This window comes from Acinonyx jubatus, chromosome B4 (assembly GCF_027475565.1).
Source record: "Acinonyx jubatus isolate Ajub_Pintada_27869175 chromosome B4, VMU_Ajub_asm_v1.0, whole genome shotgun sequence".
NCBI lineage: Eukaryota > Metazoa > Chordata > Mammalia > Carnivora > Felidae > Acinonyx > Acinonyx jubatus.
Genome location: NC_069387.1, coordinates 10,160,273 through 10,183,758, shown reverse-complemented (window position 1 = coordinate 10,183,758; position 23,486 = coordinate 10,160,273). Strand labels below are relative to the sequence as shown.

The 23,486-nt window shown below is 47.0% G+C and overlaps 1 protein-coding gene and 1 long non-coding RNA gene across 13 annotated transcripts in view; one reads left to right on the top strand and one right to left on the bottom strand.

Annotated features, from left to right (window-relative positions):
• Positions 1–23,486, bottom strand: part of CELF2 (CUGBP Elav-like family member 2) — an 821,985-nt gene that overhangs the window by 58,325 nt on the left and 740,174 nt on the right. For 10 of the 11 annotated variants that reach the window (XM_053225256.1, XM_053225248.1, XM_053225258.1 and 7 more), the window contains 4 exons: positions 22,280–22,328; positions 14,004–14,138; positions 5,701–5,780; positions 1,437–1,595 (listed from right to left, as the gene is read on the bottom strand). In XM_053225256.1, coding sequence (XP_053081231.1) covers positions 1,437–1,595; positions 5,701–5,780; positions 14,004–14,138; positions 22,280–22,328 — 423 coding nt within the window. Of the gene's footprint in view, positions 1–1,436; positions 1,596–5,700; positions 5,781–14,003; positions 14,139–22,279; positions 22,329–23,486 lie in introns of those variants that run through there. The other variant, XM_053225259.1, reaches the window with a different exon arrangement.
• LOC128316278 (uncharacterized) lies at positions 10,331–16,836 on the top strand. 2 transcript variants are annotated; one of them, XR_008299906.1, is made up of 3 exons: positions 10,331–10,500; positions 11,541–12,025; positions 16,195–16,836. It is a non-coding gene; the product is annotated as an uncharacterized LOC128316278 (long non-coding RNA). The 2 variants fall into 2 exon arrangements; XR_008299907.1 differs by having other exon boundaries at positions 11,541–16,012.

The following is a 23,486-nucleotide window of genomic DNA, read 5'->3' as shown; positions in this document are numbered from 1 at the left end:
CAAGGTGAAGTCCTGCGTTCAGGTGCCAAGGCGGAAAAAGGGGCCGGAGCACCATGGTTCGGCAGTAGCTCAAGTAAAAACCAATGAAAACCCAGACCAGCGTTAGCTGCCTTCTGCCTCACGTGCGACATGGTTAGTACAAGGGCCGCTGTAAGGCTGCATTAAGACAGTTTCTTTAGAGAACAATGTGGAGGTTCCTCAAAAAATTAAAAATAGATCTACCCTATGACCCAGCAGTAGCACTGCTAGGAATTCACCCAAGGGATACAGGAGTGCTGATGCATAGGGGCACTTGTACCCCAATGTTTATAGCAGCACTCTCAACAATAGCCAAAATGTGGAAAAGGCCTAAATGTCCATCAACTGATGGATGGACAAAGAAATTGTGGTTTATATACACAATGGAGTACTACGTGGCAATGAGAAAGAATGAAATACGGCCCTTTGTAGCAACGTGGATGGAACTGGAGAGCGTGATGCTAAGTGAAATAAGTCCTACAGAGAAAGACGGATACCATATGTTTTCACTCTTATGTGGATCCTGAGAAACTTAACAGAAGTCCATGGGGGAGGGGAGGAAAAAAACAAGAGGTTAGAGTGGGAGAGAGCCAAAGCATAAGAGACTCTTAAAAACTGACAACAAACTGAGGGTGGATGGGGGGTGGGAGGGAGGGGAGGGTAGGTGATGGGCATTGAAGAGGGCATTTTTGGGATGAGCACTGGGTGTTGTACGGACATTAACTTGACAATAAATTTCATATAATAATAATAATAATAATAATAGTAATAATAAAAAGACAGTTTCAAGTCCACACCAGGGGCCACTGCTCTGTGCTGTTTAGATCTCACCGGGGGAATTGTCTTAGATTCTGGTCCCCGTATTTTACTCCAGATATTGACAGAAATGGGGAGCACAAGGAATGACAGGAAAATGAAAGTTTAAACCGATGTAACCATGCTTGAGGGAACTGGGTTTATTCGTCCTGAAGGAGGATATAATTTGGGGGTTTCAACTACAGGAGGAAACATCTGATCTTGTCAACGCAGTTCCACAGGGAAGAGCTGAGACGGCCGATCAAAGCGGAACGGGATCCCGCCGGTCCCCACGTGGACCGCACTAACCTCTCTTCAGCGACACGCCCGCCTCAGTGTCCCCGTGACTGGCAAGCGCGCCGCGCCCCCTTCTCAGGCCAGGCCGCGAGCGGTCTCTGCCACACCGGTCAGAAATTTCGCCCCGTGGGACTCCGCGGCCTGAGCCAGGCCAGAGTTAAACGAGTCACATCCCGAAGCTAATCGATTTAACTTGGAAAAAGGAACCGGCGTCAACGCCGCCGACTTCACTAATGTCCTGGGACTCGACGAGCCCCCAAACGAACTCTTTCTGAACTCAGGGGGGCGGGACGGCCCCCTCCTCGCGGCCCGGGCCCAGCACTTACCGCCAGGTACTGCGGGGTGAGCCCGCCCAGGCCCGTCAGGTTCCCCCAGGTGGCAGTGTTGAGCTGTTGCATCTGCTGCGCCAGCTGCTGCTGGAGGCGCCTTTGCTCTTTGTCCTTCTGAGTGTCCGCGAACTTGACTACGATGGGTGAGGAGCAGCCCTGTGGTCAGACACAGCGGAAAGTGAAGAGGGGGTTACCGCCTGGCGGAAGCCTCTCGTGACACTCAGCACCGGGTCTAGCTTTCTCCACTATCGTGGAGCACACGGAACGGTCTGGAATGGTTTTAAAACGGTTTGATATTCCTTCTTCTTCTCTGACCAGTACCATCAACAGAAAATTCCAGATACTGTCACTGGTTTCTCTGGGGATCTGGTGGTCGGTGCAGCCATTTGCTTTCTTGCTCTGATTATTAAACTGCCTCTCCTCCTCTCTTCGTGTGTCTTCCTCCAACCTTTCCGGGACCTCCTCAGAGACAAGACACCTTATCAACGTTCTTTAATTAAGCTTCGTGCTCCGCTCGTCTGACAGACAGAGTCGTCTGTGTGTCTGCCTGTTTCCACACGTGAGCAGGGGACAAAGAAGGAGAGATGCCATAATGGGGACGAAAACGTCCCTCGCTCATGTATCTTGTTCACTCTTTCCCATTTTCAGTGATGCATTTTTGAACTCAGGAGCGCGGGGATCTTCCTGACTGGGCACTATCGGTGGGGAGAAGTGGACTGTTTTAGGAACGTGGATGAGGGAAGGAGAGAGAGAACGCAGGCCCCGACCAACCTAACTGTGGTGTTTGCAGACGGGCCTCCCTTCCTTCTCTAACGCATCTCCTCTCTCCACCCTGCCTGGGGCTACCACAAACCACCAGCCTCAGAAGCATATTCTAGCAAGAGGAGCTGGATCTGAAATGGCAGGAGGCGCCGCCTTGGCTTTTTGTCTCACTGGACATCACCATTCTAGACGCTTTTCAGTTTTCATTGCCTTTAAAAGGCAAGGAGTAGGGGCAGTGCGTGAGGGAAGGGCTCAGGGTTCTAGAATAGGATGAATTCTTGTCATGTTTGAAGTGGATAAGATCATTTAGGAAAAAAATGGCCTCCAGCATGAAGACTTCCTTCCCAGAACACCTCTGAGACGTTGGCCACCATTCTGCAGAGACACCAGCTCCTCCCTCCCTCCCTCCCTCCCTCCGTCTCCCTCTTACCATGGCTTGCCTACACGTCTCCTCACCATTAAAGTCCTTTACACTTTGCTGAGGTAAAAAGAAATAATTCTACCCAGCTGATTAAAAAAAAAAAACACAACTTTTGTTGAAACTCAGCATGATAACAGACTTCTTTCTCCCCTCTCAGAAATTCTATGTTCCTATTTAAACGAGCTCTTTCCCCTTCCTTTGGGTCATTTTTCTCTCTCCTCGAAAACAAACCTGTGTGCCTCCCCCCCCCCCCCATCACCTTGGGTGGTTACTGGGGGTGTAGCTGTGAAGGTGGGAGGCTAGCGGGTCTGGTATTACCAAAACAATGTGAGAAAAATGAGGTGGCTGTTTCAGTGGTCAACCTCCAGCGAGCATATCGGTCTTCAGCTCTTGAGCCACGGTCACAGGACACAATGTTAAATGTCAACCACACAAAAATAATATTTCCACCTTTAAAAAAAATCTATACTTCATTTTTCTTCTTCTGCTCCATATTTCAGTACTTCCACTTTAAAGTGAGCAAAATACTCTGAAGATGGAGATTGTACAGAGGGAGGGTTTTGTATGGAAAGGGTTGTTACTGCTGTATCAAATTTGTTCCATAACAAATGACAGCATCTCCTCCTAACAGGACATTTACTGTTGTGTTTTTCTTCCTTAAATACAAAAAAAAAAAATTATATAAAAGCAAAAAATTAGGCTCAAAAGAACTTGTTTAAGCCATAAAAAGGAATAATGGGCTGGGCATAGATCGGAGGAAAGTGGAAAAATAGAAGGTACGATATAAAAATTAATTATTCTTAAGAACATGTTCGTTTAAACCTTAACATTCAAATCATTTTGAATTCAAATTTCTTAGATCACACATCTTGGTTAAAGATGTGAGCCAGAGTCCTGAAAATAACAAAATTAGTTAAAAAAAAAAACAAAACCAACCAAACAAAAAAAACCCCTGATGAACTTCAGTTGGACAACTATAACGTGACTGCATAATATATAATCTTCTATTTCAGTATTTTTCAATTCAACAAGACATTTAAATGTCTGAGGCCCCTCTGTTTGAGCATGGGTGTTCAGAATGAAAAACAAATGTACCAAATTTGATTTTAAATTGTAATAGAGACGTTAATAACCAAAGGATCAAGGATTTCTTAGAATATGCCCCATTCTCCATAGCAGATTCTTTTCATTCTGAGCCTATTCTTCCTTAGTTCGGGTTCATACCCAGGTCTGAGCTACGTTCCCGAACTTTCTCCCTGTAGGAACACAGGAGAACACAGACCAGCATCCTCTGTAGCTGTACTCAGGGGCCCAGATGAAGGCACTTGGGTTAGAGCTGAAAGAATGTAGGTTAAAAAATCATCTAAGGTACAAATCACTAAGTTACAGGAAATAAAATAATTATGAATGAAGCACATGTATGGAAGATAATAAATACAGGTGAAGACTTTTTTTTTTCCCTAATGGTACTTTCATTTTTCTCTCCAAACTGAAATGTAGCTGGGATTCAGACTGATCCCCAATAATGGAACAGCCGAAGAGAAAGTGGGGGACAAACACAGCATCAACCTGTGACTGCGTGTCGTACAAGACTGCATCCCTAGGAATTTCAAAGTCCTGCTAATTATCTCCTATTGTGGCCGATTTTCACCTGAGCTTGCCTTCAGGTAGGGGGGTGTGAGTATCTTAAAAATGCATTGCACTGAAAGGAAAACACAGTGATTATATAAAATATGTTAGGAATATCAAAGTCAAAATGAAGCTCGAAAAAGACAATAGGCTTTGCAATGCTGATATCAAAACTCAGAAAAGTACAGTGAACACTTAATGACAAGGCCATGCACACTCTTGCCCCCCTTGTCCACCCACCTTTCGGCTCACTATAAAAAAAGTTGCCCACAAAACATGACGCAGAATGATCACTTAGCTCCCAGCATGCTTTGGGAGATGCAGCATTGCAAAAAACGAACAAAACAAACAAATAAAAAATAACCCCTCCCCCAAAAATGGAGGTAAAAAAGAAGCGCAAACAATCCATAAAGAAATTTTTGCACATTAAATCAAATCGAAAATATTCTGCTTTTCGGAAGATGAAAACGTAACTTCAGGTAACGCCACAGGGCCACCTCTGGAACAGATCACCCATACACAGAGGCACGGTATACAAGTACGGCAGAACATGCATTCCCAAATGGTTCTATCAGACAATACCGAGTAAGTAACAGCATATCACTCTTGGAATGCTTTTGTGCAAAGTTCTGAAAGGCCAGACTCAAATCACAGGCTAGACAGAGCCGTCTCTCTACGTTTGTGGGTGAACACCCGCATCAGCGTATTTATCTTCCCCCAAAGCCACTATCTCTCATTAGGAGACCAAATTTGAGCCTTTATGTTTCTTTTACTGCACATTTTTTAGTAAAAAGACAAATCTCGTTTTTCAAGGAATTCTCAAACGTTAATATTTTCACTGGTTAAACAATGTAGGAGAAGTATTAATTTTCTCCCAACATTCTTGATGCAAAAGCACAATTCTGTTGGACTGAAGAGAACTTGACCCCATATTTAAAAAAAGAAAAAAGAAAAAAAAGAGAGAGAGGAAAAAAAAAAAGAAAAAAAAAAGAACCCTGTGATGGACACAGGGCAGGCTGCAATTTGGAGTGAGGGCTGTTAAGGTTTACTCCATACCAACCCTGGACCAGGAACAGATTCGATCCTTTAGAGATCGAGAATGATTCTTGGTTTCAATTGCATCGTGACACTACGTTGCAGGGCCTGGGCCACTGCAATAAAAGGCTCAAAAAATAATGTACAGCAAGTGGAAGGTTTTACTAAATGCATTTCAAGTCATTAGGGGAAAAATTCAGAGAGAGAGAGAAGAGAGTGAGAGAGGATGAGAGAGAGCGAGAGAGAGAGAGAGAGAGAGAGAGAGAGAGAGAGAGGATGAATATGAATGAATGAAGAGATAGTGCAAGTGTCAATCCGTGATTGTCACGTGAACAATCCGCGCAGGAGAGAGCTGCTTTATCATTCCCCATCATTTGCACAAAGAAAACAAAGAAAGGGCAGATGATACAGTACCTCCATGGTCTGAGACTGATGCATGGCTTTGATTGCATTCTGTGCCATTGCCCTTGTAGAAAATGTGACAAACGCACAGCCTGTGGGGAACAAGGGGACAGGGAGCAGGAAAGACAAAAAACAACAAGACAAAAGGGTTGGACGCTTGTTAAACCAACACAGTCTACGAGAACTGCCACAGGACGACACTGTTCTCAGTAGTACATAAAAATCAACAACTTCTCTATTGGCTTTATCTTAGTTGGCTTTTTACTCACAGTGCGGACTTGCTAATCTGACCGAAGCAGAAAGATTTATTTATTGGCTAGTTTCTTTTTTAAAATGGAGATGAGGGGAAAGTAGTTAGGTACTTTTATTTTTCCTTTTTTTCTTTCTTTTTCTTTTTTTTTTTTAAGCCACGGGGGGCGGGGGGGGGGTTGAAATTAGCAAGATCTAGTTTGCATTTTCTAAAATAAAAAGTTGCTATTTTACATTTTCTCCTTGGCTGATTATCTTTACTTAGGGCATCCACACATTTGGGCTTTGGATTTCAAATTTTAGCGTTGATTTTTAAGCAGCAAATAATAAAATCCTCACACCAAGGGCAAATTAGCAAATAAATTCCAAGAGCTCGAAATGTGAGCAAATAAATAGATCTAATCTCTTCTGGGTTGTTAAAACATATATATGTATACATATACATTGATGCTATTTAAATGCAAAGAAATACACCACATCCTGCACAAACTTGTAATTATTGACTACGAACAAAAACAAATGCTCTATTACTCTGAGTGTATTCAACAGTGCATATAAGGCAAACCTTTATCTGCATTGGGTTTCTGAGTTGTATAAAAGCTTTATGACTTTTCCAAGTTGTGATTTCAGAGATGCATCAGAGATCTGGCCTAACGTCTCACGTACACAAGACAATGTATAGTTCTCTGAATGCTTCCTGGGAGACCCATTCAACTTTCCGTGCCTCTTTATTTCTCATGCTGGAAAATAACCAGAATCTATATTGCCTGCTCCTTGTACAAGTGCTGGCCACCATGCAGGTCACTGCTCCAACTACATGGCTCATTGCCCTTTTCACCAATAAAAACACGGCCTTCTGAAATTTACATTTTATTCATCATGCACCCTTGGGCTTCTTCGAGAAAAAGACTGTGAAATTAATGCAGATTCAGGCTGATTTTATAATAATAGCACAGCACACTAAAAGCTTAGCTAAAGCAGTGCAGACTTATTTCACTTATGATCTCTAATGACTTTAAAAGTGCATTGATTTTCAGCTTCTTTAGCTTTGCACAGTTTGAACTTAGGTATCAGAGAATAATTTAGTGTTCCACTCAATTTCTTCAAAACATTATTATTATTACTACTTAAAAGATTTCCAAATGAGGCAGATCTAAACACTGAGTGGCTGAAGCCTGTTGTCATTTCGGAGTGAATGCGTGGGAAGTGGGATTCTGGCTCTTGCCCTGTGGCCAGTAAGCCAAATCGGTTGTTCCGCATCCAAACAGCCAGTGGACTGTTTGGTTTATGTAAGTCACTTTCTGAGCCATCAAATAGATTTTCTTCGTTTGCTCTGCCTGTGTACCTGGTGAGATTATCAAGTCAATACTGCATTAGCACCTTTTAATCAAACAGCAATAAGAGAAAGCAACACCTGTCCATTTTCCCCAAAGCACAAAAACATCCAGTCATGAAAATAAGTCAATGCATTTTTTTTTTTTTGCATCATGCTGTAATTTTTAATACAACAAAACTCTTAGTACATGGGAGATTCATCTCTCATTCACCTCCGGGTCCAGCTGGCCTTATGAAGCCTGAAGTCTAGCTTGCTATGAACGCCGAGCTGTTTCATACACTTCTCTGACATTATAGCAGCTAGTGAAACTCACTACTGAAGCACACTGTCTGCACCTCCACTGGCTGTAGCTTCTGTCATCAGTAAAGCTATCTGGAGCCTTCTCTAAGGCATCTAGAAGATGTGGGTAAGAGTGTGGGACATAGGGTACCACCTCTACTTGGCTTCTGTATTCCAACTCAGCTCTACAATTAGCCCCAAATTTACCATCCACCTCAAAGTAATACCCTCTTTCAAGAACATTGTGAATATCACCGACATCATTAACCGAAAGAAGTAACACTAAGAATTTTCTTTTTCCATTTCTTGAGACTACAATGGGGGCAAATGCAATTAATCTAATGGCGAGATCTTGGACATCATGTGAAGCCTGGGCTAACTCTGCCTTTAACAGTCATGGAGATTGTGTCATTCACTTCGTTTGCTCTTATTATCCAGGAACATGTGCCAAAGTGACAGTTTCCAAATGGAGGTTAAGAATGCATAAAAAAAAAAAAAACACATGTAAAATGTCAACAGAAATCAATAAGGCACAGTTGATGCATTTACCACAATTTCAGAACAAGTAGAACTTTTTAAAGTAACTTAGTGAGAAAGAAATAGCAATTAGCTGGTCTCAGAAGGATTAGCAATAGAACGATAAAATTCCATCTCTATAAACTCGAACCATTGCTCTTTCCTTTCTGAAACCTGCAATTAAAAGCTCGACTGATGCTTCTAATTATACAACCCTTACTGCATCCAGAAAAATGATCTGACAAATCTGATGACTTCTTTAACCTTTTTACTCTATTGGCAGTGGTGCAGTAAGAGAGAACCCATCTCCTCAGGGGCTCTGTCAACTTTGGTACCGTGTGCTGTGTTCAATTACTTAGGAGAGACAATTACTGTCGTTTATAAAGTGAGAGCACATGTCGAAAATTCCCCTCTCTATGCCATTCTGGATGAAGTTCCACAACTTCAGGACTGAATGTTTCATGGTTTGGTAGCTTGTGAACCTTTGTGGCTTCTGTTAAAACAGGAGGCTGTATTAGTCCTATGGCTGGATTTTAATTTTTCTTTTCTACGTGGCTTTAGGATTAGGCCTCAGCTCCGTGGCTTTTCAAGAATATAGGGTCATATAAGCTCCTTGCATCAAGACTGGCTGCTAGCTTCTTCTACAAGCCAAAGGACTGGCTTTCCACTGGACAAAAGTAACTTAGGTCAACTGGCCCCTTTTTATGAAAAACAAGATTTGGGGTACAATGGAGCCCACTGGGTCTTGACAGAATTAACTGCTCTGACCTTACAGGGCCAGCCCTCCTCTGTTCTAGATTACTGGATGTACTGTCTCAGTAGTAAGTTCTCTGGCTACTGACCAAAATGCAGGAAACACTACAACAGAGAAAAAGACACAGGTACCAAGGAAATGAAGGGTTTTTGTTGTTGTTAGGTAAGATAGCCTGTATATTATTGTCTTAAAGCCTCTCCAAAAACATAATAGCGGGGGGGGGGGGGGGGGAGGGGGGGGGAAGAAAAATTCCCTCCTTAAATGTGGCCAACCTGTAATTTACCTTACAATTATTTATGCTCTCCACTTTCAGAATGTCACAGATTGCTAACAGAAATGAAAGGAGCTGAACTCCTCCCTGTTCGGTGAGGTTTTGCCTTCTTGCTGCTAAAACAGATAAATGATTGACTGGGGAAAGGTTTCTCCAAGTAATTTCCTCCTACAGACAGGATCTAAGGAAATCACGTGGCCCTGTCACAGAGAAGATTCTGGAACACATCTATTACACTTGTCATCTCAACTGAAAAGCTGTCTTCACTCAGGTGTTCTACCTTTTCTCTCAGCTGCAAGAGAATTTTGAGAGAACTTGATGAATTCTTGGTCTGCAGAGAGAGAGAGAACGGGCACTTTTAAGGCACATACAATGCCAGGGCCTCCTGCTTTTCTGCTGCTTCTTTGTAAGAGAAGCAGCAGCCTGCTATGTTTCAACTGAGGGAAGCATAATTTAAAATAACTTGTGCAGCATGAAGGAGCTTTCAGCCTAGGGAAAACTTGTTTATAAATTCCCAAAGAAAGTTCTCAATGCAGCCAATTTTCCTTGCTGTATCTTTTTAGCAGTGGCACGATTTATTAAAACATACGCTACCAGTATAATAAGAGAGCATCAAAACTAACACACCAATGCACTGTCCCTGATGTTGGGTTAGTTTATTTAAAATTGGCATGGAGAGATCACTCGTTTATGGCACCTGAGGCTGAGGGCAGACTAGGACTTAAGAGTTTACAAAGTTTCACCCCTGAGATGAGATTTGAAGATTGTATTCAGAATAAGATGACAGAATGCAGTTAATAACCCAGGGGCATTTGATACGAGTTTCCACATATGCTTAGATACTACTTTGTGGGCAAGCCTACAATGTCGTGATCAAAACGGAGTCTGCTCTGTGTACATGTTTTTAAAGTCAAAAGCCCGATCCTAATATTCTGATCAGATACAACAGAAACAAATGAGGATTTAATGGCTACAACCAGTCTGTGCTCGCCAACATCCCCGAAAATATTGCCAATTCATTTGTCAAGGGTTTTGGCAGGAGAATGTTGGAACACCATAAACACAGCTGGAATATTCTTAAACAAGCAGAAAGTTACCTTAAATGGCAGTGAAGATTTGACTATACTTTATGGGAAAGAAAAATGAAATAAACTCTTTGTCTCCGAGTTACAGATAATCGTTGCCATGGTGCAGAAAACCCTGTAGACTGTACCCAAATAGTCCATTCTGACTGTGGGATTATGGGTAAGTGAGAACATGTGTATTTTAGGAAATCAACATGCTAAGGGGACGCTGACAACTAACTGCACTGGCTTGGATGACGTGAGCTTTGCTTCTGAGAGCAAACATCCCATGTGACTTCCCACGCATGGACTCCGTGGCCTCCTGCTCGCTTTCTCAAACAAGGTTCATATGGCAAGCCTGGGGGTTGGCCTGCCACTGCAGAGGGATCAGAGTGTTGTGAAGGGGCCTGAACGCAGCCCAAACCAGGTTTTCCAAATTAGAAGAGATGGCAGAACAGGTCACTGCCCCCCAAAAGGGGAAAATGTGCACTTAGATGCGGGCATACTGTGTCAAGAGAGTCAGACTCCTGACATCTGCTGAGTGCTGGTCTCAGTGTGCCTGGCAGATGATGGCTGCGGTCCGTGGACAGTCATGACAATTCCTGGGGCGGGGGGGGGGGGGGACATGGCACAAATCTGGACGCTGGGGAGTACTGATGGGACTCTGTAAATAGCCCTTCTTGCCAACATGGAGATGAGGAGTTTTGTTTTAAAGATGGTGATTCTAAGTATAGCAGAGCCGTGGGTCCTGGCAACTCGCTACTCCGAATCAGTGGGGCGGAGAAGCTTCCACTTCATAGCCTGCGGGGAGGGGCAGAAACTACTGAAGTAGCAGAGAAGAGATGACAGGGGACACCTGCAGGGGAGCTAGCGCCACTCACTAACTGCCTCTCTTGTCCGCGTTCCCGTAGCCGAACTGGGCAAGGGCAAAGGCAAAGCCAGAGAGGTGAACCACTTTTCTGTCCCTCTCCCTGATGATCGGATGGTTTGACAACTTTTTTACTGACTAGTTCAATACTCGGTTTAGTATTAGAAGGTGCTTTTCAGAACAGCCAAGCTTTCCCTTTCACTTATTTATGTATTTATTTACATCTTCAATGGCTGAGCCGGCAACAGGCCTTGAGAACAGAAACGCTGAGCACCCTTTCTCTGCAGAGCCACTAACGGGAGACACTTATTAATATTTGATTGAAAACTGCAATTCTTTAATGAAAGCAAAATAGTAGCACGAAAGAGAATTGTTCTTTTAACAAATACACTGATTCAGGAGCAGTCCCCTGTACCCAGGAGTCCCCGGGTCTCGCTAATTGAAAAACCTACCACTGTCTGCCTTTGTATTTCAGAACAAATGGTTATAAATGAGTATTTTCCTTTTTGCCACAGGGAATCCTCATCAGTTCACCAGAAATTACTTTTCTGTTAAGAAGAAGGAGAGGAAGAAGAAAAAGGGCAGGGAGGAGCATCTGACTCTTCACACCGGGCCGGCATCCGCATAAAATACGGATGAGGCTGCTCCCATAACTTGTCTTAGAAATCAGCTGCTCCGAGTTTCCAGTGCTGGCTCATCAACCACACGGCAGATCAAATGAGCCAACCGCTCTTGTCGAGTACTGCGTCCTCCTCTTTCCTGCGAAAGCCGGGGCTGCTTTAAAATCTTATCTGCAGAAATCCCTCCCGGACGCTGAAGGAGCTCTACACACCACAGGCACAGCGCTCTTCATTATGGTCTGCGTTGGCCGGACACAGAGAGTGCGTAGCGCGCCCCCTCCGGCAGAGGGAGAGCAGCGGTCACAGTGTCGCTAGGCCCTGGGGATCATCTGCTTATACAGGACATCTGCCACACCGGGGAGCTAGCGACGCCCGAGGAGGTGAGTGGGGCGCGTGTTGTGACTGCTGCCATCTGCAACGGGGGAGACTGAGGGGCGGAGACAGGGAAACGAACTGACTCTGGTTACAGTTCATGTCAGAAGTCCTGGGACTGGACGTCGGGGGTCACTGACCTCTAAGCCACCATAAATGTCACTAGGATTTCCTCAGGGGCCTGCCTTTCTGTTCCTTCCCCGCGCTGCATGCCTTGGTGCATGAAAAGCTGCCAACATGGAAGTGTGACGGTGAATAAGAACAGGCGGGGACGGTGGCTCTGACTGCTACAAGGGCAGCGGGAAAGGACCACGAAAATGCGATCTCGCGTTGCCTCCCTACTTTATTCTGCCTAGCCGCACCGCCGGTCCCCGGGGCCTCTCCCCACTGCTGGCCCGCCTGAGTGGGCACGAATCTATCACGACTGCGGCACAATCAGATGATCCGACGTGACTGGAAGCTCTCACGGAGTCCACGTGCTGCGGTGGCGCAGAGGGCCCCGGGACCGAGGTCCCCCCGCGTCCCCTTGCACCGGAGGTTGTGCAGTCGCTGGCATGGGGCGCGGCTGTGGGTGCCGCCGGCGACAGCGTGGGTGCTATGCTATGGCTCAGCCCCGGGCACCGCATCCGCGTGGGACCTGTTCAGCTTTCAGAGCGGCACGTGTTTTCCGTGCGGCGAGTGACAACCTTCGGAGCGATCAGGGAACGCTCCGGCCGTCATTCCCAAGCCACCTTCGGAGGAAAGTACAGGGACCGCAGGCTCGTGGCTTCCTCCTCCTGTCCCCCTAGACTACCTCCTTGTGGGGCTCTGGAGGTGGACGTGGGCGGAAAACTCCGGTTCTCTGCGCCTGCGGCTCCCCCAGCTGACACCGGGAAGTGTCACGTCTCTAAGTCAAAAGAACCAATGTTCTTCCTCACATGGTGCTGAATTTAGCTAAAATGAGGGAAATGGGTGGAAATTAGTGCTTTGGGACTCAAGGGCCAACCTTTGCTTTCGGCATGTGGCTCGAGATGGCAGTGCTGTCCCAGAACCTGAGACCAGGAATGAAAAGAAGTTTCTAATTAGCCCCGCGGAAACTGTATCGATAAGCACATTAAGAGAATGAAATGCTCTTTGTACTGCAAACATACGGAGCTCTTAGAAGAACTGGAGAATATGTTTTACAGATACACTCTGACTCAGGCCTCCTGGGCTGTCTCGGGAAACACGGTCAGATGAGGGTGAATTCTGGAGCGCTTGCGAGCGGTGGAGGGAAGGGTCTGTGTGGCGCTGTCCAAGGGGAGGCAAACATGGAAAGAAAACAGTTAGCTCCAGCTGCCGTGGATGGCTGCTGGCAAAAATACTGGTTTTCATCAATGCTCGAAGCCACAGCGGCCGGTTCCGTCATGGTGACAAAGAGGAACCTGCCATCTCCGGGACCGTGTCATCTCTGCCACTTCATGGACTTCCTGTGCTCAGGCCTCCAGGAGTTCTGCTCTTTGAAATCAAAGCCTGAGACCCCAGGACAGGCCCAGTTATTCTGAGTCCCTACCTGCTCTGTGCTACGGGGAACGACTGATGTTTGTCCTCGGTTTCTATCACCATCAAGCGGCCTGTCCCCTCCCCATTTCTCTCAGGCATGGGCAGAAAGCTGGAGACTCGGATGAAAACAACAAATATCCTCTCTCCTCCTCCCCATCTCTCCCTCATCCGCCAACATCTACTTCAGTGTGAGATAGAAAGGGATGTGAACGACAGGACAGCCTGTCGGCCTCCGGGCTGGCCGGGACAGCCTGAGCTAATAAGTTGGCATCGAGACCTTGTCGACCTGAGAAATACAAGGTGATCACTTCGACTACGGTGAAAAGTTCAGGTTGGACAACTTGATCACACGGGACGCATTACAGGGTGACCTCTTGCTGTGTGCAGTGGCTACATCTACCTTGATGGTGACACAGAGTTCCAATTAGCACTTGAGGGAAGAGACTTTGCAGACAGCACACTCACCTCGACTCAGCCCGTCGGGTCCCCGGAGAATCCGGCATTCTTCTATCTGGCCAAATGGAGAAAACATCACCCTGATATCATTCTCATTACATTTCTTCGAAACCATTCCTATGAACAATTTTCGGTCTTCCACGGCTAGGAGATAAAAATAATGAATGAGCAAAGGCCATTTTATCCCGTTTCTCGTAATCACGGCTTCATTACCACATCAAACCGGGTCCCAGCCACGTGAGACCCAGCATGGGCCGAAAGCCAGCTCTTTCGACTTCCAGGCTGCCTTCCTTCCCCACCCCACCCCGTCTTGCCTCTACTCTCCCTTCCTGAACACTGCCTCTTTCTGGCGCTTGTTCTTACCAACATGACATCTTCAGAGGACATGGAACACTGTGAGGTCCTCTCTTCCCAACCCTGTTTGGAAACTCGGTTTTCCCTAATTTGTTCAAGCTCCATGGAGTTGCTAAAATACTACCATTCCATAGAGATACTTTAGAATACAGGTTAAAAACATTTTTTTTTTTTGGTAGATATTCTTTTAACTTGAAGAATGGCAGAGAAAGAAAAAGGTCAGGGAAAGAAAGGAACAGAGGGAGCGGGATAGGAAATAGATCTTTTCATAAAGCATTCAGTGGGGAAAACCTTCTCCCCCAACTTCAAATAGCTTTGGATCCATGGATCCAGACAGTAAGAAGAGATAAGAGAGATGCTCATCTCTCTGGAGAGCCAGTAAAGAAGACCTTCCATGGCTGTCTGTCTGTCGGTCTGTCCGTTGCACTGGCTGTGCAGCTCTAACCAGGACAACACAGGGTTGGCAAGCGAAGAGGACGGCAATTCCAAGGAAAGAATGGGACTGGGGCTACCTGAGGATCGCACCAGGATGACCCCATCGGGAACCCGTAACAAAAAAGAACAAGGAGGGAATAATACTGTTCTACACCCAGAGGCAGGACTCTTGATGAGCAAAAATACATTTTGGGTATCATGACAACAAGAAACCAATTCCATCGTGGAACCTGCCAGGAGGTACAGACTAGGGAAGGTTTACCTCTGATGACCTGGGAGATTTTCCTCAAAATCTACAAGCTTGTGCTCAGGATAACTGGCCTACGTTTAGCCTCAAAGGCACAATTATAACTGATTTCAGGACAGTGTTTGCAGTCCTCTTTAGGAAAGAGAAAAGACAAAAAACAAAAAACAAAAAAACCAAACATTCCCCTGCCTCCATTTTACAATGAAAACAAAACAAAACAAAACAAAACAAAAAGCCCACCCTAGATGCCCATGGGGAGTTTTATTTCCCATGTTGCATTTTAACCCATTTCTTGAAATTTAAAGAAAGGACAACCAGCTGCACCAGCACCTGAGAGGCAGTCCTGGCTTCGGGAGGGGCCCTGCCATCCATCCCTGTGTAGGAACCCTTGCTGTCGTAGCTGTACCATAACCTCATCACTGCCATCTAACTGGCTTTTATCTCTCGGTTATTCTTTCCCTGGAGAGTCAGTGTCTCATTTCCACTTAACCGACAAGACTGTGTTATAGAATTTCCAGGGCCAGGTGCTTTTGGTGCCTGAGTCAGGCCGGCCCGGGGCGCCCGGGGAGCTGGGAGAGAGCCGCTGGTGATGCTGGGGCATCATGACACAGGGAGGTTTGCTCTGGAGCAGACAGCCTCGGAGGACCCGCCAGGAAGGGAACCGCTCCGTCCCGGATGTCCGCTGCAGTAGCTAAAGCCATGTGAGCACCTGGAACCTGGCTAGTGTGACTGAGGAACTGAACTGTTACTGTGAGTTAATTTTAATCTAATTTTAAAAAGCCACATGTGACACTATATTGGATGGAGCAGCTCCGAGGGGCCTCAGTGAGGCAGCTAAATGCTCTCCCCACAGAGCCCCAGACCGGAAGGAAGACGCGAAAGATGTGGTTTTAGTTGGCTCTGAAGCGGGGCAGTGAAGGAACTTGCCCGGGGCCGCACTTGATGCCCTACTCCCAGCCCTTCCCTACGAGAGCAGAGGAGGGTGAGGTGGCCTCCAGAGGAGCGTGGGGCGGGGGCGGGAGACTTGCCTGGTCCCAGCACTGCCGTCACGCTGATGCGTGACCTTGGGGAGTGAGTGAGTGGACTTCTGTGGACCTCAGTCTTGTCACCCACAGAATGAGGTTTAAAGTCTTCTCTTTCCTCGCTGTCTCTCCTCGGTAACAGAGAGAAGGCGGCCCAGCTGCATGTTTGGGGCAGGAGAACGCCAGAGCCCAGGATCCCACCTGCCAGCCACCCTCTGCACTTGGCAGCTCCTGAGACCCGGCAGGAAAACAAGGGCTCCGAGGGACGCCAGCAGAGACCACGATGCCACAGGACTGTGAGCTGCGGAGCGTGCGCCAAGAGCTCGAGAAAGGTTTGACGGGCGAAGAACAGGGCATTTAAGGTGGACTTTAAAGAGCTTGGGGAGAGCCTGGCGGAAGGATGGGGGCAGCAATTCCGGCGGCTTCTGCAGGGTGGCTCAAGGTATGAGGGAAGGAAAACTCGGTCCACGGCCGCTGCCTGCGTTGAGCCTCAGCAAGGTGGATGTGGGCAATGGCGTCACTGACTTCCCTCCTGCAGATGAACGATTTCACGCCTCAGAAGCTCTTCTCTCTCCCGTCGGAGCAGGTGAGCCACCAGTGCGGTACTGGGAAGCGGTGCAAGTGAGTTAAGCATCCGTGCTCACCAACACCAGGGTGACCAGGAGTACACGGTGGCCCCAAGGGAACGAGGCATCCCCGCGATGGGCAGGACCGGACTGAAGCCTGGCAGAGCAGGCAGTGGGAAACTCTTCCAGTCGCAGCCTTAACCTCCCCCCCCCCCCGCCCCCCCCATCTCTGGGACTCCTACTGGAGGAAGCTATGGCTGATAGCTTCTTGAGAGTTAAAAACAAAAAACAAAAAAAACTCAAAAAACAAATCCTGTCGAATTTCTTCTTATCCTGAAGAATCCAGCTTTAGTTCTTTCCAACAAAAGCCAATGACAAATCCCCAGTGAGTCCCTGGTTTCACTGGTAAACCTATCACGGTGGTACGCAGCTGAAGCATGTTGCCGGTTTTGAGCTTCGGGGTGATGCCGGAGCAGACAAAATGGGCAACTCGTGACTAAGCTAAAAAATAATTTTTAACCCAAGATGAAGAGTACAAACTGCTGGAAATCACCAGTAAACAAGCCCCGGCTTCCCAGGCATCACGACAGGCCAAATCTGGGCAGGGTGACGGAGGCGAACTCTTTCTCCAGTAACAAGCAGCCGCTGAGGAAGTAAAGTGGAAACCTACACGATCCACAGGCTTTCCAAAAAGCGGATTTCCTCCTGCGCATGCGCCGCGTCAGAGAAGCCGGATGTTCACAGTCGTGTTAGCGGAAGTCCTCTGTGGTTTTTAGCAGAGGGCTCCCTGTGCTTTAGTGGCGAATGGGGATAACTACCCAGTGCCAGCTTTAACCTCCTTCAAGTTTTCCCAGTGGAAATTTATTTGTAAGACTCATTCTTGGGATTCCCACTCGGAGGACCCCTAAACAGCTCTGTCACCATTTTACATAAACATAATTATCTTGCCATTTCACTTAACTTTTTTCATCAATTTCTGATGACTTTCTTGGTGGGGCTTTTCGTCAGTACTCCTAGGCAGTCAGTGTCTGTGTTCTATCCCCGGGAATGCAGATTGCTGAAATATACCTACTGTGTTTATAGCATTGTGCTAAGTGCCTTACGGAAATTAAAAAAAAAAAAAAAAAAGAATGAAAAGGAAAGGTCTCTGCCTTCCAGGAGGAAAGTCTACTTTCCTTCAGGATAACCCATGAATGAGTAAAGGCAGATACTTTGTGTAGAGAACTCTGTGCAGGTGTGGGGTAAGTGCCATCACTAACAACCACAGAGCCGAAAAGGTGTTCCATACCGGCCACCTTTGCAAGTTCTCCTCCGGTGGTAGGAGAGAGGGTTAATATTTTAAGTTTTTAAGGGGGGATTTTTCAGTTTGGGGAATAGAAACTTTCATTAAAAAAAAAAAAATCCCTAATTGTAAGTCTGCGCTAACACCCCGGTGTATAATCTGTCAAAGTCACACCTGGATTCAGGGCGGCCTGAATTAATTAACAACTTTTCAATGTGTTAGTGCTAACATATGGCATTTAATTACTGCCTCCAAACCCGTGAGTCTCTCTGCTTTGAATTTCAAAATTATTTCTTCCTCTTCCAGTGAGTCAGAAAGTGACCGGATGGGAACACCCTGTGAATCCCATTTTCACTGGAGGCTTGCAGGCCTGCACCTCCCAGACAACATTTAGTTATCTTGACCCTGCGAGCTCTGAACTTGACACAGGGACACCAGGGGTTTTCGGAGGCCTTGAGAAAAGAGAAAGGGCTGACGTGGCATTTCTGGATGTGAGGTTTAAGGACCCCTGACAAGTTGGGAGGTTGGAGTTAAGGTTAAAGCAGAATAAATTTATGCTCTGTCCACAGAGTGAAAAAAGAAAGAAACAAAACAAAACAAACCCCTCTCAACCAGGAGCATGACAGAAGAGTGAATGCTGGTTGGTCGCTGAGACCCCCAGCACAGAACCAAAGGCAACCTCTACGCTTTTCTTAGCACTTACTGCTAGACAAACTTCAGATCTCGCAACTGCGCTTACTTTTGAATTGTGCGCAGCTGGTACCTTTTCCTGCATCGCAAAGAGAGCTGGAAAAGCAGCCCTCTCAAGGTAGACAGAATGAAAGACTGTAAGTAACTGTGTTTGTGCCAGGGTAAGCTGTGACCTGGAATCCACACCTCCTCAAGAGCTCTTCCCCTGCCATGACTCAACCGGATGCAATGGAAAAACAAGACAACTTGGATTCTGTGGAAATCTGGGTATTTGTTCAATGCGTGTGTTCTTCTTAAAGGCCCCAATATTTTACTGCTGATCCGGAATGGATTTTTTTTTTTTTTTTTTGTGACACCTGGCACAGTTAGAAACACGAGGGCAGAAGTATAATGCTGTGAGTTTGCAGAAATGTGCTAGAGGCTGCAGCTTAAATCACAGCCAATTAAGAGGGCAGGCTATAGGAAGCCTGGAGATTTGGAAAGCCCGTCCGTTCGGCAAAATACCGAAGGGCAGGGCAGATCTATGAGCAGCCTAACATTTCTGGGCTCACCATGGCAGTTCCCTTTGTCAGAATCTCTAGATGGACAAAGGCTTCAAAGAGTGATTGCTTTCTGGAATTCATTTGTCCATCACTAATTAATCTGTGATTAGCAGCCCTTTCTTGCTGAGCAAATACAAAGTTTCCGAAAGCCGAACATACTGATAATGAAGACGGTAACTGTCTAACTGTGATGAGTCCTTTGTGCAATCCATAAATGTCAGCAAACTCAATAACGCTGCAATTAGACCTCGTTATTCTTCTTTCACAACTACTGAGAGCATCTGAGCCAAAGAAATCTTTGTGCTCTAGGAGCTTTGGAAACTATGCTTACCTGTCAAAACTGCCATGTGCAATCAGAAAGGGCTTGTGGCTTTTATCACTTGTTCTCGAAAATGACACATTTCTCCTGACTCCTCAATCAGGTCCAAGGAGAACCCTGAAGCCGGTTCAGTCTCTGCAAGGTGAGGCACAGACTTTGCACCTCCATAAAGACACATGATTTAAAAGGAGCTGCTTCAGTCCACTTATATTTTTTGACTTCTGTTTCTGAGAACTCAGAAAATGAAGGTCAATCTACAAAGCAAAGGAGGAGCTGGCCCAACGAGAAGGTATGTGGGAGTGAATTTTCCCTTGTGTATACAGATCTGTGCTTTGGTATGAAAACCCAAGGCTGGAAGTGCCGGCCTCTGCTGCTCAGAACGCACTAAACCGGCTGCCTCGGGAGGCCACAAATGCGCCGAGGACAGAGTGAATACCTTGGCAGGTATTATGCTAAGTTCTTTGTAGATGTTAACTTATGTGCTCCTTGAACAACCCTGTAAGGTGGGCCATACAGGAAGTGTTCAGACTGTAGACCACGGTAGCCTCCTCTTACAGCTGGAGATACGGGGTCGGCTGAGGTCACGGGACATGCCCACGGACACAGCTAATGTATGCAGGGTCAGGGGTCAAGTCTGGACTCCCCCAGAGAGCTTTTAACTGCCACCCTGAGTTGCTTCTTGGACAATGGCATTTTTAGGGATGCTCTCATCTTAGTAAAACGGTGTCTAATCCTGCTTGGCACCTGAGATCGTGCCCTGCTGGGCTCGCCAATGGCACATCCACTCTGTTGCTGTGGTTCTAGACCCAGAGCAAAGATCACCCTCAGTGTCCGGAGCTGCCACTGGAAACAAGGGCGACCAACACTCTGGAGACCTCCAGGTGGCCAGCCTACGGGATGGATTCTCTAAGTCAGGTCTGTGCCCACACAGCAGCAAATGCTAAAGAAGAAACCTTTTCGTGGTCCCACTACTTGGGTATTTCAGGTCAAATATTTCCAGTTCAATTCTCCAATTCATCTTGTTTTAACAACCGCGACTTAAGGTTCAGAAATAAGACAAACGTTCCTCCGTGGCCCTTGTCCTGACACAGTTGAGAGAATTAGGAGTCCAAAGGAAAGAGAGCATCTCTAGGTGGCCAGAAGCTCCAAGATGACCTTCACGGGCAGCGTTCATCCCAAATACATGAGTCCTCTCTCCACGAGGAATAGAACAGACCGGACTGTAAGTGGGTACTTCTGGAGCAAAAAGGCTCAGGAACCGGCATGGGTACCTGGCCTTCTTCCTGTAGACACTCTCAGTGCAGAGCTCTCTGAGGCCGTGGAAAAATCTGGGTCATAACGATAATCTGCATTTTGTAGAAGTGGTGCTCTATCCTTTGCAAAGCACTGTTGTGAAGATCCTATATGCATCTAAAAAAAAAAAAAAAAAGCCAACCTACACGAGGCAGCTACATTTATTCCCATTTCATGAACGAGGAGATTAAAGTTCGGTCTTTAAGTGACCACCGGATCAGCAAACTGAAGGTCGGGAAGTTCCAAGGGTCAGGTCAGTGTCTCCGTAGCCGTCGTCTTCAGATTCGCTGCAGCAGCCCCAGCCCCTGGCAACGCCCCTGGTGCACAGCGGTCACCAATGAGTAACTGCTGAATCAAGGACCCAAGAGACCTGCCTGAGGTCCCGGGGGACTTCAGACCCTCTGACGCTGGATGCCGTGTTCGTGGTTAAGGTGGTAGGGGTAGGGGATGGGAAGAGACCCTGGGGCAGGGGTGCGGCAGGTGAGAAGGCAGTGGGCAGGGCGCAGAAGCCTACTCCCTTACAGACAAACTGGGTGCTACTAACGCCACGCTCCCACCTGGCCTTTTCTTCAAAACTTCCTACCTCCTCTGTGAAGAAGCCAGAAAATGGGATGCACTACAATCAGCCAAACAAAAAATCAAAAAACACCCCAAGCACCTTGAGGAGAGCCTGAGACCCCAATCATCATTTACATTTGCAGATATGCAGCTCTCCAAGCGCACGGCTTCTGCCCTGATTACTAATTAATGAGGTGCAGACCTGCTCGTGGAGGCAAACAGTGATGATTGTGTCAGTCTTGGGGGGCGGAGCCGCGCCCAGGTCTACCAGAAGGTAGAGGGTTCCTTCAACATACACGTCAGGAAAGTCAAAGAACAAAACTGGGACAGAGGCGGGTGTCAACGGAAGCAGAAACTCATGAGCGCGAAATGTGGCTATCAGCCCTCCCCTGTGTCGGAGAGCTAAATCTCAATTACTTCCCGGACCTCATCACATGCATATTTTAGTACCGAGCATCCGTTTATTTAATCAGCCCACTGAATTCTGAATGAATTCGGATGCAAATGCATCGGTACAACTGAGAGAAAAGAGTGCCATTGAGGAACACGCCAGAGGGAGGAAAGAGACAGCCGGCCCGATCCTCAGCGGGTGAGCCCTTTCCAACTCATCTGCTCCACACACTGTGAGGTCCCTCCTCCCCATCGGGTGTCCTGGGTTGCTCTGTGCCAGGAGATCCACAAGATGCAAAGGCCGGAGAGCCACCACACGAAGCAAGCCTCAAACGGAGGGACCCCGAAAACCACTTCTTGTAACGTCTTCACAGATCTTGACACCAGAGGTGAACTGAGGCAGGGGAGCGGCTCCTGCGGGTCTCCAGCTAAGACACCCGCAGGGCAAGTTCCCTACAGCAGCCCTCCCCTCCCCTCCCCTCCCCTCCCAGAGCCGAAGCAAGTGGGGCCGCCGCCTCCCTCCCCCACCTGACTTCTTAATTGAAAGAAACAGACAGTATTAAAAGAGACAGTTGGTCACCACCTACCGTTTGACTTTTCACTATCGGCAGGTTTCATCTGAATGGGATGATGCATCTAAAAATACAAAAGTGAGAAAGTAAAGGCAGATTGAGCAAGTGTACGAACGGCCTCAGAAATCCCACGCTGTTCAACTTGAGCACGGATACTGTCATGAGGACACAGAAACAAAAACAGGATCTCTCTCCATGAACAGCAGCGCCGCCAGGAGGCAAGCCTGCAGTTACATTCAGGAACAGGATTCTTTGGAGTCACTGGGCATCACGGCACAGTATTTAAAAGGTTGGGCTTTGCAGTCAGACTGGAGTTTACACCTGGTTTGCCATTTGGTAAAGAGTTTCCGCCTGTATCTTACAGGTAATTCTCGCTCTGCCAATCATCATCACCACTGATCTTGGGCAAGTGTCTCAACTTCTCTGAGCCTCAGTTTCCTTATCTGTGAACGCGGAGTATGAAATAAGGAAACGCACGTGAAGGGCTTAGTTAAGAGGGCACGGGGACCTGCTGAGAAAAATGATCTATAGTTACCTTGTAACTCTTACAAATCTAAACACAAGCCTGTCTTCGTTTTTCCTGGGGCCATTCTGATGGATTTTCCCTAGATCTCATTGTCATTTGAAGGCCTCTCATCTAGATTGACTTAGGCACCATTATGTGATTTTTATTAAATACAGAGTATGAAATAGGAATGCGGACCCAGGAAAGGAAGGAGGAGAAGGGAACTGGGGAGGGAGGGCGGGAGGCACGGATCTCACGATCCTGTCCCCTCTGTAGGCGTGCAGGAGCGGAAGGAACCCGAGAGAGACATCGTGGGGCCAAGGTCCTGAGCTCCTCTGTGGCTCTTTACACAAAGCCCGTCTCACCCCCGTGCGTGGTCCGTAGAGTTCACTCCAAGCGCAAGAACGCTACCACCATTTCCAATTAAAATAAATTCCTCCAACCACTTTCAAAGGTCCTCTGGCTTCGTATTTCAGCATACCCCGAGGAACCTCGGAGCCACAGTGTCGATGGAATCACTGGCCGTGCAAATGCTCTCATTATAATGGGTCCCGTTCTCTCTGAACCTTTAACTCGCCCAGTGGACTTCCATCACTTGCAAGCCACAGCCCTGGGTTTTATCTAATTTAAAGGAGAGGGGAATGATACTTGGCTCTGGCCCTTAAATGACGGGCAATTATCATCAGGCAGGCTGGCCCACGTGCAGCTGACGCCTGC